The sequence below is a fragment of the Balaenoptera ricei genome, chromosome 6, assembly GCF_028023285.1.
Source record: "Balaenoptera ricei isolate mBalRic1 chromosome 6, mBalRic1.hap2, whole genome shotgun sequence".
In the NCBI taxonomy this organism is placed as follows: Eukaryota; Metazoa; Chordata; class Mammalia; order Artiodactyla; family Balaenopteridae; genus Balaenoptera; species Balaenoptera ricei.
The window spans coordinates 19,551,805-19,568,013 of NC_082644.1; the positions used below are offsets into that span (position 1 = coordinate 19,551,805).

The following is a 16,209-nucleotide window of genomic DNA, read 5'->3' on the forward strand; positions in this document are numbered from 1 at the left end:
CCAACCCAGTGCAGCAGAATCTCCATGGCAGGGCATCATGGTAACTGACAAGTTTCTTGTTTCCTCTGCCTTCATGTAAAGAGCGACATGTCTTTACCAACCAAAGGTTTCACCAGGAGACACAGCCAGCTGCTAAAGAAGTAAGTAAATAACCAAATAAACAAACAAACAAATACATCTTGAGGCTTTGCACATGAGGCTCTGCAAAGTCCTCGACTTGCTCAGCTTAAACTCTTAGACACTGTATCTAACCCCTTTCTCTGTATTTCAATGACAACATTTCAATGAACTTATCCTAGCCACTTGCCCTTCCTAGCCACGCATCCTGTGAGATCCTGGCTCATCTGTACAGTCAACTGGAGGTCCAAGCCCATGCCAAGCCCTGAGCAGCCTGTGCATGCATGGCCAGTTGACCTTGACACTCCCAGCCAGCAGACTGTCAGTAGAAAGATATCTCCACCCAGGTTCATAAGAACAGGTCCCATGGTTGGAAGTTTTCATGCCCTTGGGCACTATGCCCTCACTGGGAGAGACAGCTACATAACTTGCACCTGATCTCCATAACCAGCTTGCCAGAAAAGTATGATGATGGGGTCATCCTGACAAAGTGTTAACCAGTGTTTGAAATGAAAGGAGAAACAAGGAAGTAGAATAATGTCTGTATTTTCCAGTTTGGGAAAAAGACAAGAATCAGACTGGTTTATTACAATGGTCAGGGCGAGAAAAGGAATACGACTCGCCCGGAACCTCTGGGACAGAAAGATGGCACCTCGTCCTTTCCACCCAGCCCCCTCCACCTTACCCAGCCCACCCCATCTCACCCCCCTCCTACGCAGCCTTTCCCATTTCGCAGCCCCTCACCCAGCCCACCCTTCCTCATCTCATCTATCCTCTCACCCTCCCAGTCACCCCCTTCCCACTTCCCCTCTCCCTGTTCTAACTCACCCTACTCACTTTGAGCTAGTTAAGGTGGCAAGGGCCTCATCCTTTCTACAAACTTTTCATATGAAAAGTTTTTAAAGACACTTTTATTATATTTCTTTCCATTATTTAGTGAAATTCAATGAAGTGTTGCTGAAGCACAGGACAAACATTCCCAGGATGAATAAAGCAAGTAGAATGGGTGTAGCACAGTCTTTGCAGAGCCCACTCTGCCCCCCAACTGACCCTTTTCCTTATGTATATTTGCCCCATTCATCCCAACTGGACTGCAAGTGCCTCATTTTCTTTGTGCCCTGCTCAAGGCCATCATGTCACTGTGGTCAGGAAAGGAGTTTTATAATTAACATCGAATTTCCATCTTCCAAGTGTGCCCCCCTGCCCAGTGTGTCTGGTGTTTGCCAGCACTTGTGGCTTCCTGAAGGATGCAACCCTCTTGATCGAGCAGCAATAGGAGACTCTTGATTCTAGATTCCGACTTGCTCTGGCTCCAATCTCAAGTTGGCCACTTCCTGGCTCTGTGATCTTAGACAGTTTTTGTGAACTTTCTGATCCTCAGCGCCCTCATCTCCAAAATGCACACAACCCGCCTCCCAGGGATCCCGAGAGAAGACCCCACACGCTCTCACCACTCTCTGAAATTATTATGCCCAACGACATGAAATGGCTGATATTTGATGATTTTCAACTACAAAAGCGACAAGTTCATGTGGTTCACCTTAACATCCTTCTTTTGTATATGTCTGTGTGCTTATTTTCTCTCTCTGCTGTAAAAGGTTTGCTTTGATTTAGTGCTCTGTTCCTAATATCTAAACAGTGACTAGACATGGTACGTGATCAATAAAAATTTGTTGAATGAATGAATAACATGCTTAGAGCAATATAGTAAGTATTCAATACTAGTGCTATTATTATTATTAGCAGCAGCAGCAATTGGCAAAGCAGGAAGATAGAATGAAATACTAGATACTATTGGCTCAAGTGAAAATTAATGCCACATTTCCAAATATTTTATCCTTTTCAGTAACTTCAGTTTGTTGCATCAAACCAAAGTTTCTTTTCAGCTAGAAAACCTACCCTGAATGGAATTGATTGATATTGATAATTAGAGTAATATCAATCTGCAGTTGATATTATCATATACAGAAATTTGGAAAGAGTGAACTGCAAAATTAAATCCATGGTAAAAACCCTCTCCAGATTTGTTGAATACCTACTATGTGCCAGGTGCAGCCCCAGAGTTGTGTAGGTCTCATTTCTAAGACTCTCAACAAGTCTGCTTGTGTGGGTTCCATCCCTGTTCCATGGGTGAGAAGCCAACGCTGAGAGGTAATGAGAAGCTGGAATGCACCTCTCTGGTGAGAGGTAATTCTGGGCCAGTATGCAAGGATCCCTTTACTCACCTGCTAGGTGAGGAACCCCAAGCATGTAAATACAGCTCTGCTATGTGGGTCAGCAGACTGCTGTCCAAAGATCAGGCTGGGACAGCTGCTCAGAGAGGAGGTCCCAAGAGAAAAATCCAATTCAGAGAGACAGGCCCAGGAGCTGAGTGATTGGAGCCGCGAGCCTTCAGCCAGAGCTGTCATCTCACAGCCCCCAGCCTACTCTGGGTTCCAGGGACGTCCCCATAAGCATGGCCACGCTGCCTCCAGGGCCAGGGTCTGGCCTCCGCTGCTCTGATGGAGGCTTTGCCAGCACCCTCAGCCCACTCCCACCCTCTGCCTCCTACAACACCCTCCCTAGTACGCTCCCCACACCAAGTCTCAGGGTCTGCTCAGGGGACAGATTAAGGCACATGTACGTGTGGGTCTGGTCAAGGGAATGGCCTTGAGATCTTTCCTGCACATAGCCTGTGCCAGGTGTTTCCAGAAGTAATGTCTCATTTAATCCTCACAAAGCGGGTGAATGCCTCAACATGTATTAGCATGAAGAGACAGAACATGAAATTGAGGCCTATCGGAAAGCAGACACCCGTGTCCCTTTGCCCCAGGGCCCTCTTGGTGTCCTAAAAGGCAGGCGGGCTTGGGGCGGGACCTCAGATGGGTGCAGACTGTGCCTGTGTTTCTTCGCTGCATCTGACTCAGGCCCCACCCTTTGGCAGGCATTAGAATTACTGCACAGGGGCAGACGGGCAGAACCCCTTGTGGGGCCCAAGTGGGAGCAATTGCCTCAGTTTTATGCTTCCTTCTGGTGTGCCATGTGGTCGGGGGAGAAATTCACCATGGGTTAAATGCTCCCTTCCCCAGGAAGTCCTCCCAGACTTGTCCAGGCCCCAGGGACCTTCTTCCATGTTTCTGTGGTACTTTTCCCACACTTCCTGTTGCCTGTCCCACTGCCTTGTGACTCTGGGCCTCTTTCCCCAGTCGCGATTTCTTGGGCACCTGGGATCCATGCACCCCTGTCTAGCACATTCTCGCACGCAAATGATGACGAAGGAGGCGCAGGGGCACAAAACTATTCTGGTTGGTGTTAAGCCCTGAGTAACGATGTAGAAGTAAAGCGGAAGGACTCAGCCTGCTTCATCCAAAGCCCGGATGCGTTTGCACGCAGGCAAGCTGGTGTTTTCAAAAAGAATTCTAAACTGAGAAAACACTAACTCCCCCCCTTGCCAGGCCTCGCCCCCCTGGGGGTGGAAGGCTTCGAGAGACTCAGTCTGAAAAACGTGTTCAGAAAAAGTAAATTTAGAACGAGCCAGTAAGGCTAAAATCGCAAGTTAACCAACCTGCACTAGTCGAGTACACAGGGATGCGTGCGCAGGCTGTTCACACCTGCTGCTCTCCTTTCTAATCCTGAGAGTCAACCAGCCTCAGGGAAGATTTTTACAGATTTGCTCCTTTTCCTGGCATGTTGAACTTAAATCAACATTAGAGGTGTTTATTTTGTAGTGAAAAAGGAATTCTCCAATATCACGACCGAGGAGTCTAATTGGAGAGATCAGATCCATGCAGCACCAAGGCACCGAAGCAAAAGTCAGCCTTGTTTTCCATGTCACCTGCCAGGTGTCAAGCACACATCTCAACATCACTGATACGATGGGTTTACAAATAAGGGACCTTCCAAATTCTTCCTCTCAGCCTGCAAAGTGAGAAAGCCACAGAACCGAAGTCCTGCCGGTTTGGTGCAGCATGTGGAGTCCATGCCACAGTCCAAGAGGGAACGATCACCCCAAACCTGAAAAGAAGACGTTCAGAGCCCCCCCCCCCCACCCTTCCTGGGTGTTTCCATCTTTCTACTGTTCAGGGTAGCGCAACCAGACCCCGTGTCATTCCCTGGACTGTGTGCCGTTCTCCCAGAGGCAGAGGTGTCCAACGCCTTACCTGCCCTTCTTCCTCTGCACCCGTCTTCTGCCCCCGCAGCTCCTCACAGGCTGAATGCCGCCCTGAGGATGGGAAAGCCTCCACGAACAACACAAATATCTTGTTAGTAAATATGGCCTTTTCCCAAACCACACCCTGTGCACGGCTCCAATCCCCACGAACTGGTGACAAAATGGCCACACGACACAAATGTTTGAAGCGAGACGGTGAAGGGCTGCAGTGGATACGGTGTGGGGCGAGGGGGGCCAGGGCACCCGGCCCGCAGCCTCTTGGCCCCTCTCTTGCAGGAAGTCCAACGAGGGCGCACGGTGCCGGGGGGCCTTCAAGTACACGAGGGGAGATGCACTGCGGCTGGGACGGACGCACACGGATGAGGACGCGCGGGGACTCGATGGAGCTGAAGGACCGCATGGTGACAGGTTTTACCTGGGCCTTTTTCTCTTTTTTTTGAGAGCACTGAGCCAGAAGTGACTGGAGGAGTGAGTGTTACCAAGCCTGCCAGGTCGACTCGGGGAAGGGAGGGTGGACCGAGTGGAGACGCTGCACCGAGGCTGTCTGACTTGCCTTCCTTCAGGCTGAGGATGGACCCCTCCATGCACCCGACTGGCGAGAAACACCCCTGCAAGCCAGTCCACCATTCTCACTGCAGCAGGAGCACCCGTGACTCTGAACATCTCGTCTCCGGGCTCCCTTCTCCCTCCCGCCTCCAGGCCGTGCCGGCTATTTTGTTCAAACTCACAGCCCTGCAGCTATCACAGTGCCCAGTACTGTCAGACCAATTCCACGTGGTCACACATCTACCTTCTAACCAAAGTCCCCGCATGAAACGTCAGACGGAGAAGATCCCAATGTCACAGCGTTCAGTCCCACTCACCAGCTCACGGCTGATTCGGTGTCCATTTCACTCTGCCTCCTCGGGCTGTGGTAACATGAGAAGGTCGTGGCCAGGTGACTCTGAACTTCAACACATGTGCTAGCATCCGCGATAAAAGTCTCCGGAGACCCCATCAATAGGTTGAATAAGAACAGAAGGAAATACTTTCCCCAAAGAAGAATGCTCTCCTTTTACAAATTTTGAGTTTGGTTTCAAACCAGAAGGATTTTATGCATGTTCCTGGGGAATTTTTGAAAAGCCCCAATTCCAAAGCAGAACCCTCCAGCGTGTGGATGCGAAGCGGAATGCTAGGAGGTGGTCACATCCACGGGCAGTGCTGGCCAAGGTCTGGGCCAAACCAGTATCTCCAGGGCCCATCAAAAATATGACAACTTTAAAATGAGGGAAACGAAAACCGTTAACTAGATCCAACTGTTTACTCTCTACAATTTGGAAAATCAGGTTTGTCTTGGGCCCTGGACAACATTTTATTAACAGGAGCTCATCCAGGAAGTGTAGCAAAACCATGCACACTGAGCCCACATGTCTACGTGGGCCTGAGTAGAAAGCAAACTCAGCAGTTATTGGAAGAGTCCAAGCGGTGCAGGAGGTCAGCTGGGGTCGTTTAGAACCAAAAATACACGTCAGATGTTCACACTTACTGTTGGAGAAGGACCACCTTGCTGAGTGCTCTGGGTTTAACTGCGTATATATTTATAGCCTTCCATGCCCTAAAAACGGCTTAAGGTGATTCCCAATAATAGATAAAATTTAACACGATAAATCAAATAAAGATTAGCAGATGGGATGGGGGAAAGAAAGTAAGGCCATGCTATTCCCGTGACCACAGCATGTGGGAGCTTCCTGTCGCCCTGCAGGGCGGCCCAACAGGCTGCTCTCCAAGTGTCAGACCGAGAGCACGATCTCCCCAGAGTGGGCCCCATCTGATGAGGCACATCTCGCTCCGACAGGAAGTACAGTAACTCAGTTCAACCCCTCCCCCAAGGCAAGGTGAGAGAAGTCGCAGGAGTGGACTTCTCAGGGAAGCGCAGGGTGTGGTTGCCGTGGGCAGAGTGGCCAGTCGCTGGAGCAGTGGCCGTCAGCGTTGTGCCACAGTCACCTCGTGTGGAGACCCAGTGGCTGAACTCAGATGAAAGCCGAGGTCTCTGACTGACCTCTGACTGGGGAGCTGGGTCCTCCCTGCTTGGGACCCCCACCTTGCCCAGGGTGACACCAAGCTGAGACCCTCCCCCAAGGCCCTCAGGGGGCTGCGCAGCACGGTGTGAAATCCATGCGGGGAGAACAGTCCCTTGTGGGTTTCAAGGACTGTGAGGTGCTCCTGGTGGCGGGGCAGGGAGCAGAGGGCAGTTGCCACAGGCTCTGGAGTGGCCCACCTTCGGCAGCGGGATTCCTGTATGGCCTTAATAGTGCCTCGTCATAAGGGAGTAGGAAGTCTTTCCGGACAGAGGACACATTGCGGGGAAGGAGCTCAAGGGATTCGCTCTCTGCGAGGCCATGCCGGGTGTGTGACCAGGGGCACGTTGGGAAGCTAGTTCTTCTCCAGAAGTTATTTCCTCTTCTGGTGTGCATCTGTCCCCTGGGCAGACTTTCACAAATACCGAGTCTCTCAACTCCTCCATGTACCCCACTGGCAGGCTGACCCGGGGAAGCAGTGGCTGTCGAGGCCACGATCTATATGCCCTCAAATGCCCCCATGCTTGTCAACACTCACTTCTTTGGACACTGGGGTCTTGTGTCCCAGTACGTGTTGAATACAAGCTCAGGCAACAGGACGGAGCAAACACTTAAACAAGGCTGCCCTTTTGCCAGGGCCTGTCCTGTGGGCATCAGATATAGAAATTGTTCTATTTCCCAGAACAACGATTGGGGTAGAAATTAGCAGAGCTGGGCTCCACATACAGGCCGTCTCCTCCATACGGCGGGCACTGATTACTGTGAACGAGTCACCAAGCACCTCTGCCCAGAGCGCTAGGAGGGCAAGGCCATTAACCGTCACCATCAGTGGCAGCTCCCGGGTAGTTTTTAAAGTGACCTATTAGTAAGAGATCAGTAATCCAATGCTGGTGTGATTGCAAGTACCACAATCAATCTGAACCCCGACTCAGGAACAGCATAAAACTAAACTGACCCCAACAAAAGGACACCTGGTTTGGCTGTCCGAACCTCTAAAAGACACATCCAAACCTTGAAATAGTGGAACAGCTGAGTAGGGATTGGTTGTTTCCTTATAAAAGATATATATATATATATATATGTATTTTTATGAAAGGCATGGCTAAGAAGCTTTGGAAACAGGTTTTACTAGGGCCTAATATAACAATTACATTAGAGTTCCCTACAACCTTTCAAGAATGACTTTAGTATATAAAGTAAACCTCGGTGGTAGAGTTTAATCATAGGGTGTTTAACACTCAGCTACCACGTAGGCTTTAAAATATGCCACGTCTACAGGACATCATTGGGCATTCCTCCTGGGTGCAAAGGCTTCTTTCTGATGCTGACTTGTCAAATTGTTTCCTACAAGTGGTCTCTGGCTATTAACTAAAATAAGAAACATGTCACATGATAAAAATGAGGCAAACAATAGAAAGCATCATAAAGAAAAGCAAACATAGTTTTCAAAAATCTAATAAACCCAAAAGAATGTATATGTATGTATAACTGAATCACTTTGCTGTACAGCAGAAATTAACACAAAATTGTAAATCAACTATACTTCAGTTAAGATAAATAAATTGATTTTTTCTCTTAAAAGTCTAATAAACCCAAAGCAATTATGGTATAACCAGAATGCAACACCAAGTTTTCTGAGTCAAAGAATGGCACTCCACTTGGCCCATTACATTGCTGTACCTTTGATGAAATCTAAATGGAATGGGATTGGATATCTGTTCCACGGCTTTCTTCTACCGCTACTATAGGTATTCTCAAATAGTGCTGAGACTTTCATCCAAGGGCACACTGGGCGTGCTCACTGGTCCCCACCGACCTCCACTCCTGAGGAGCAGGCCCCTCAGTCATTTGCATGTGCATCTTTCTCCCCCAAAACCAGGAGGTCTTACAAAGCAGGACGGCCCAAGTTGGCCAGCATGCTGCATGTGCACAGCGACAATAAACACGCAATAAATACATCAGAAGAATTAAAATGACATAAAATCATCTCAGAAGTTCTAATATCTATAAAGTGAATTCAGTAGAAATGGTCGACAATTCTCTTTAAAAAAAAACGCACCATACACAACATTGTAAATCAAATATACTTCAATTTTTGTAAGTAAAAAAAAAAAAACAACAACTGCCACCACCCACGAGAAGGTGACCAGTGTCACAGGTTCCAGTATCCCCAGGCCCGTGGCCAAGCACTCTGCCCACCCCGCACGGCACGTGCATTTTTCATGGCTGGGATGAATGAATCATTGATTAAACATTCAAACTTCTCTTTTAAATGCTCTCACTGCAAAATACCATTCTTTTGCCTTGGCAAATTCCATAAACCATTTTGTACAAATATGTAGAGATGGATTATTCCCTTGGTGTAGATTACTACTGTCTGTGTGCTCCCAATATGTGTGTCTTGAGTTGCTTTAGAGAGATGGGGAACATCAACCCTTTGAACACGAATTTCTTCAATGAGCAAGAAGAGGTTTCATTGTTGTGCTTAAAGCATAGAATTGAGGCAATGTACATTACTGAGTAGCTAATTACTACAAATAACTGCTTTCTAAAGCTCAATCTTTACTTTTTGGCTTGCTAATCCAAAGATGTCCAATAGAGAGATTTGAATGAAATAAAAATGAGGCATTTTCTGAGATCACTATTTAGATTAAACAATTCCACGACTGCCAAAGCAATATAAGCTCATTGCCCTCAGAAATGTAGCTATTTCACAGACCCAGTCCTAGCTTTCTGGTTCTCTTCTTCAAGATGACTTGAAATTGGCATTTTTCTAAAGGTACACGCTCTACTAGGCTGTGAATTTTTTAAAAACAATGGTCAAAAACAGAACTGACCCTCAAGAACTTTAAAATCTAGTTGATGTTGGAGAATATACAAACCTGTTCAAAACCACTGACACCTTAAAAGAATTGTTCAGCTTTCTAAATTACTACTCCCATTAAGATTTCTACTTCCAATTCTACGCATTTTATTCTCTGTGTATACTGTTGGAAATTCTCTCTGACATCTTGATTTTCTTTTTAAAAAGAAATAACACAGTTCAGTTGATTTTAAAATATCAATCTGGTCTTAGAGTTTCATTTATTAAAGAAACAAACATAAACACTCCATTTGTCTGCAGCTTAATTATAAAAAGAGCTTAGAAGTGGAGAGTGTCCATCAGGGGGCTTGTATTAAGACACACGTGTCACAAACATGGATGAACACTAGAGAGAATTGAAACAGTGGGTCCTGACTCCCTGTCACCAGTCGCCAGCACTCAAGGGGCAGACTTCCCCTCTGGAAATTTCTAGTTGTTAATCTCAGAAACCATTCCTTTCCAAAGTAAAATCACAGGAGTCCATTTTCAAGAGGGCTTACCTGGTAATTTGTGTCCTTGTACTGAAGTCAAGTGACCTCATTGAGCGAAGAACTTCAATGCACCCCAAGTACTGCAAGGGGAGAAAATGTAAATCATGAGCACTGAGAACTGACATGAAGAGACAATTCCTAACTACAACAAGGGCATTTTGGGAGGCATACATATTTCTCAGCCACATTTTAACTTTTTATTCATGGTGACACTTTGTTCTGTTTCTATAAAAGTAATAAAAGTAATAACTCACACCCATCAGCAAATACCCTGAGTGCTGACATTTGACACTATGCTTAACTTTTCTGAAACCCATTAGTATTTTCACTTTCTTTAGAAATACATTTTCGAAAACTTTTGTCAAGGTATAACTAACATGCTGTAAAATGCAGAAATTTGTTTTTTTCAAGACTTTTTTTGATGTGGGCCTTTTTTAAAGTCCTTATTGAATTTGTTTTATGTTTTGGTTCTTTGGCCGTGAGGCATGTGGGATCTTAGCTCCCCAACCAGGGACTGAACCCGCACCCCCTGCATTGGAAGGCGAAGTCTTAACCACTGGACTGCCAGGGAAGTCCCCAGAAATCTTAAATGTATAATTCAGTGACTGGTTAAACATGTACCTCTCATGTAACCACCACCCAAACCCAAACATTCCAGCATCACATTTCTAGTCCTTTACAAAGCTTCTAGAGGTTTATAAGTTTAAAGAAAGAATGAAAACACTATAATACCAACATTTTGGCCAACATTAAACTTCATTATTTAATAAATGTATTTTGGGTTATATGAATAAACTATAGATTACCCCCAAAGGTGCTTTATTTTGGTTTACTAGAAAGACCTCTTCTGCATTATTTAACATAAATTTTCAGAATTTCAACTTGCACATCTAAATTTGTAGCTAAATTTTTTATCAGTTTTACACGTGAAAATGTATGTGTATATGTGAATATATGGCCACAACTAAAGCTATAGACAACCACTAGAGTGGAAAAGATAGAATATTTGTGTTCCAAAGCTCTTGGGGAGTTTGACGGTACAGATGTTTTATACCAATGCCTTTAAATTTAGACTTAGCAGGAAGAGATCTCATGGTATAGTACAGAAAAGACTGCATTTGAATTATTCAGAAAGCCTGAATTTGAGCCTGGCTCTGTCATATATTCTTATATAACTTTAAACAAAACTTTAAACTTCTCTGAAATGTGACTATTACTCCTACCACTGCACAGTCACAGAGTTTTTTAAATACTGTCACCTCCATCAGTTATGTGGGTACCATGAATGGTCACAGAGACATACGAATTAGACGACCACTAACATTGCAGAGTCATGTGATTAAAATGACAACATCACAGAATCATGTGAATACGAAGATTAACATCGCAGGGTTATATGACTACCACCACCAGCAAAGTCGAAGACTTATGCAACATCATCACAAAGTTACATGAATACCATGACCAACATTGCAGAATTATGAAAATACTGCAACCATGTCACAAGTCACATGAAAACAATGAACAACAGTGCATGGTTATGTGACTGTCACCACTGCTATTATAGAGTTGTGTGGATGCCATCACCATCACAGCAGAGTTATATGACGACCGCTGTCACTAAGATATGTGGAGACCACAATACACTTTGCCGAGTTATAGGATTGCCACACCCAACACTGTCACAGTTATGTGAGCATCACAACAACATCCCAGAGATAGGTGAATACCACCACCAGCAACATTACAAAGTGAAGTAATTACTTCCACCAAAGTGGCAAAGTTGTGTCAGTATCTCTCAGAAATATATGACTACCAACACCACCAGCATTGCAGAGTTATGCAAGTTCCACATGCATGGTCACAGGCTTAGGGAAACCCCATAACCACCATTGCAGATGTGTGAATATGACATGGCTACTGCAGATCATCTGATTACTATGCCCGCTGTCACAGAGTTATTGAAGACCACTTTATAACATTGCAGAGATATGTGAATACCACCAACGCCACCACAGCATAATGTGAATTCTGTAAACGCTCTCTCATTTATGGGAATATCACTACCTCACAGTGATATGTTAATGCCAACACTACCATTGTCATAGAGCTATGTAAATTCCATGACCAGGTCCTGGTGTTATCTGAGTTATACCATCACCATCAACACAAGATATGTGAGTAGCAACACAAATGTTGCACAGTTATGCCAACACCATAACAAAATAACGTCTTAGGGTTATAGGAATACTGTGATGAATTTCACAGCGTCTGTGAACACAACTTCCACCAGTGTTGCAGGGTCATGTGAATACATGACTTTTGCCACATAATTATTTGAATACCACCTGTTGGGCTGCATCCTACAGGCCTGCAAGCCCTGCACTTGCCCAGCCTCAAGACCCAAGAAAGAGCTCGGAGTCAGTGACAGAGACATCAGCAATTTAAAGGATAGGGGGATCTTACAGGTTTGAAGCAAGGTCCTAGAGTGACAACCCACCACGTGCAGCAGAGGGCAGGCAGGACATGGCAGTAGTCTTCACTCCCGGAGGAGAGGGAGGTTACCAATTATAGGGGGAATTCACATCAGGTTGGCAATCAGTTACCAGGGAAACCAGCAGAGGAGCACATCCCTCACCGCCCCTTTGATAAGCTATCACAGTGGAGATGCCCTGATCTAAAGATTAGAATGATCACTAGCTGGGGCTGAGGGCAAATGTGTAAGAAGGTCAGTCATGTGAGTAGGGTGTAAGTGAAGCTAGTACTGGTCAAGCAGGGAATGCACAGAGAACAAGAGAACAGCCATCTTGGGTTGCCTCGTCATACACCACCTCTGCCCCCACCATGGTAGTATGTGAAATGTGAACACCTGGCCAACCACAGAGCCATGGAAATAACATCAGCAACAACATCATAAAATCACATGAATGCACCTACCACAGTTGCTGATTATGTGTATGCAAACACCCCCACCATGACAGGGCTATGTGGATACCGTGACCAAAGTCACAGAGCTTTAGGAATAGACAGCCAATGATGAGGTTATGGGAAGACTACCACCAACCCAACCACTGAGTTATGTGACTACCACAACCAACACCACAGGTTGTATAAATACCATAACCAACATCCAACATCAACTGAATATCATCAGCACCACACTATCGCAGTTATGTGAATATCATGGCCACCACAGCAGAGTTATGTGAAGACCACCTGCACCCACTTCACAGAATAACCAATAACATGACCAACATTGAAGAGTTAGATGAATACTATCACCTTGGTCATTGCAGAGTCACATGAATACCTCCAACAACAACTTTGCAGAATTATTTGAATAACACAGCCAACTCTGCAGTGTTATATGAATGTGACCACAACCAATGTCACAGATTCTTGTGAATACCACCACCAACACTAACACAAAGCCATGTGAATCCCATGACAAATGTAGCAGAGTAACATGTAGACTAACTTCTCAGAGTTATATGATTACCACCACCACCTTCACAGATATGTCAGTACCTCCACTGCTGTCACAGTTATATGAAGACCATGACCAACTTCAGGGAATTATATGATGACCACCATCATCACGTTTGCAGTGCTACGTGAACACCACCACCAACATCGCCGAGTTGAGTTATCCTCCCAAGGGGCTGTAGCAATTTGTCCTCTCAGCACCAATGTCTAAGAAAGTTTATTTCTCTATTCTTCATAACAGTGGACAGCATCAGTCTTTTGAACATTTGCCTCTCATGGGCAAAGATTTCTTTTTTTTGTTTTGTTTTAATTTGAATCTCTTTGATATCTAATAAGATTATGTAGTTTTTTCATTTGTTTATTGGCTATTTGCACTTCTTTTTCTGTTAATTGACTATTCATATCTTTGGCCCAATTTTCTATTAAGTTCTTTATCTTTTTCTTATAAATTAATGTGATATTAACCTCCCATTCAGTTATTTTTCTTTTGATGGTCAGTTTCTACATTTTACCTAAAAGAATTGTTACTGTAGAAATATGGTAATAATTACTGTGATCACATGTCTATCCTTTTCTGTATGGCTTTGGAATGCCCTGTCTTGCTTAAGAAGGTCTTGTGTCCCTAGATTCTTACAATATTCTCCCAAATTTTATTTTAACAGTATTTATCATTTATTTATCTATACATTCACTTTAATGTTTTCATTTACCCTTTTTATCTATTTGGAATTTATCTATACAGGCTATGACAGGAATTATAATACTAGCCTCCAAATGGACTACTACTTATATCAGTACCACTGATTTAATAATTCATCCATGTCTTCCTGGATTGATGTGCCAATTTTGTGGTATATCAAATTCCTATTTCTGTATGAACTTTTACCTAAACTCTATTCTATGTCATTTGTCAATTTCTGTGTCTCTTCTATGTATTTTTCCTTGAGAACTTGAAGATCATTTTGTCAAGTTCTCCTGCCCTCAAAAACTATTTGGATTACAATCAAAATTTTATATATTACCTTGAAGAGAACTTACATTTATTAATAAGTTTTTGTATCCGTAAACATGAGAGTTGTTTCCATTTCAGATATTATTTATTGCCTTTGATAAGACTTTCTGATTTTATTATATGTATATATCCTACACTTTTCTTCTTCAGTGTATTCCGAGGCATTATTTTCTAAGTTTTGGTAACCATAGGGAATGAGAGTTTGATTTTTCCATCCCATGTCTACCTGGTTTTTACCACATAGAAAATTCAATCAATGGGCTCCAGAGATGTACAAAACTGAAGAATTGTGAAAGCCTGGTCAATGGAGCCTAGTAAACCTCCCAGAACTGAATACAACCTCCTAGTGCCAAAGAGATTAAAATACAAAAGAGAGTGTACATTCGTGGAATTTAGATGCAGAAGTCCCTGCATCAGCCTCACAGGAATTCCAGGAAAAGAAAAGAAAAAAGTAGAGGGAAAGAAATATTTAAGAACAAAGAGAGTAAAATTTATAGTGTTGTAGGGAGGCTACAAGGCTCAAGAAGAAATATGAAGAAAGATCCACTTTTTTCATATTTCAGTACAAAAGGACCAAGAGAAAAACATCCTGAAAACATTCCATGAGGGGGAAAGAAAATAGGTTACTTACAAAGAAAGTTCTCTTTCAGTATCAAATACGTGAAAACAAATAACATCAGAAGACTGAAAAAGAGAAGTACTAAGCCAAGAATCTTATATCCATCCAAACTACCATTCAAGTGGGAGGGCAAAGCAAAGACTCAGAAAGTTAACCACCCACAGATGCTCTCTGAAAGAATTATTCCAGGAAAACAGGAATACAAAAAACAGAAGGATGTGGGCTATGAGAAACAATGATATGAAAAGAATCAAAAAAATTTATAGGTACGCCTTATGCCTTAATAATTATTGATGCATAACTCTAAATATTTTTTTACAATGATGGGGAGCTAAAGTCTCAGAAGACCTCAACATGGCTGGTAGGGGACAGATAAAAAAAGAGTGGTTGAAGAGGATGAGGGAAGCTTGCTAAAGGCAAGGTGTGTGTTTTGTGAAAGTAGGGCCAGAACTAATTCTAGGTAGCAGTAGAAAAATATAAGTTTACATACATGTGTAAAAAATTGTAAGCCACTGTAAAAATAAGAATGAAATGATCAACTTCCAAACTGAATAGCCCCACCAGCAAAAAGAAGGGAAAAAATTTAAATGCACAAATGAAAGAGAAAGAATAAACATTAAACAAAACATCAGTGATAGGTCCAAACACCTCATTGGTCACAAAGTCATGAATGGATCAAACCCACTAATTAAAGGTCAAAGACTTTCACACTGATTAAAAATATATGTGTGTACTGATGAACCCAGTGGCAGGGCAGGAATAAAGACACAGACATAGAGAACGGACTTGAGGACACGGGGTGGAAAGGGAAGCTGGGATGAAGTGAGAGAGTAGCACTGACATATATACACTACCAAATGTCAAATGGATGGCTAGCGGTAAGTTGCTGCATAGCACAGGGAGATCAGCTTGATGCTTTGTGACCACCTAGAGGGGTGGGATAGGGAGGGTGGGAGGGAGGCTAAAGAGGGAGGGGATATAGGGATATATGTATACATATAGCTGATTCACTTTGTTGTACAGCAGAAACTAACACAAAACATTGTAAAGCAGTTATACCCTAATAAAGATATAAAAAGGATATATGTGTGTTAAATAAAGTGACAAAGAAAACACTAAGAAGATAAAACAGATTCAAATCAGGCAAATGCTAACAAAAGAAAGCAGGGAAACAATATCCCATTTACAATCAAAAGAAACAAGAAACATGAAATAAACAAGAAATTTGTGAGATTAAGTTAAAAAAAACTTTAATGAAGGATGAGTAAATTTTTTAAAACCTGCTTATATGGAAAGACATACCATGATTTCTGGATTGGATGATTTAATACTAAAAACTTGCCAATCCTCCTCCAGATTCATCTATAATTTCACTGTCATGCCAATTAAAGTCCCAACAGGACTTTACCCCCAA

At 43.6% G+C, this 16,209-nt stretch overlaps 1 protein-coding gene across 1 annotated transcript in view; it reads right to left on the reverse strand.

Moving 5' to 3' along the window:
- The window catches only part of SHC3 (SHC adaptor protein 3), a 141,442-nt gene that overhangs the window by 90,020 nt on the left and 35,213 nt on the right, over positions 1-16,209 (reverse strand). Inside the window, exon 2 of the mRNA XM_059926269.1 lies at positions 9,688-9,758. Coding sequence (XP_059782252.1) covers positions 9,688-9,758 — 71 coding nt within the window. The remainder of the gene's footprint in view (positions 1-9,687; positions 9,759-16,209) is intronic.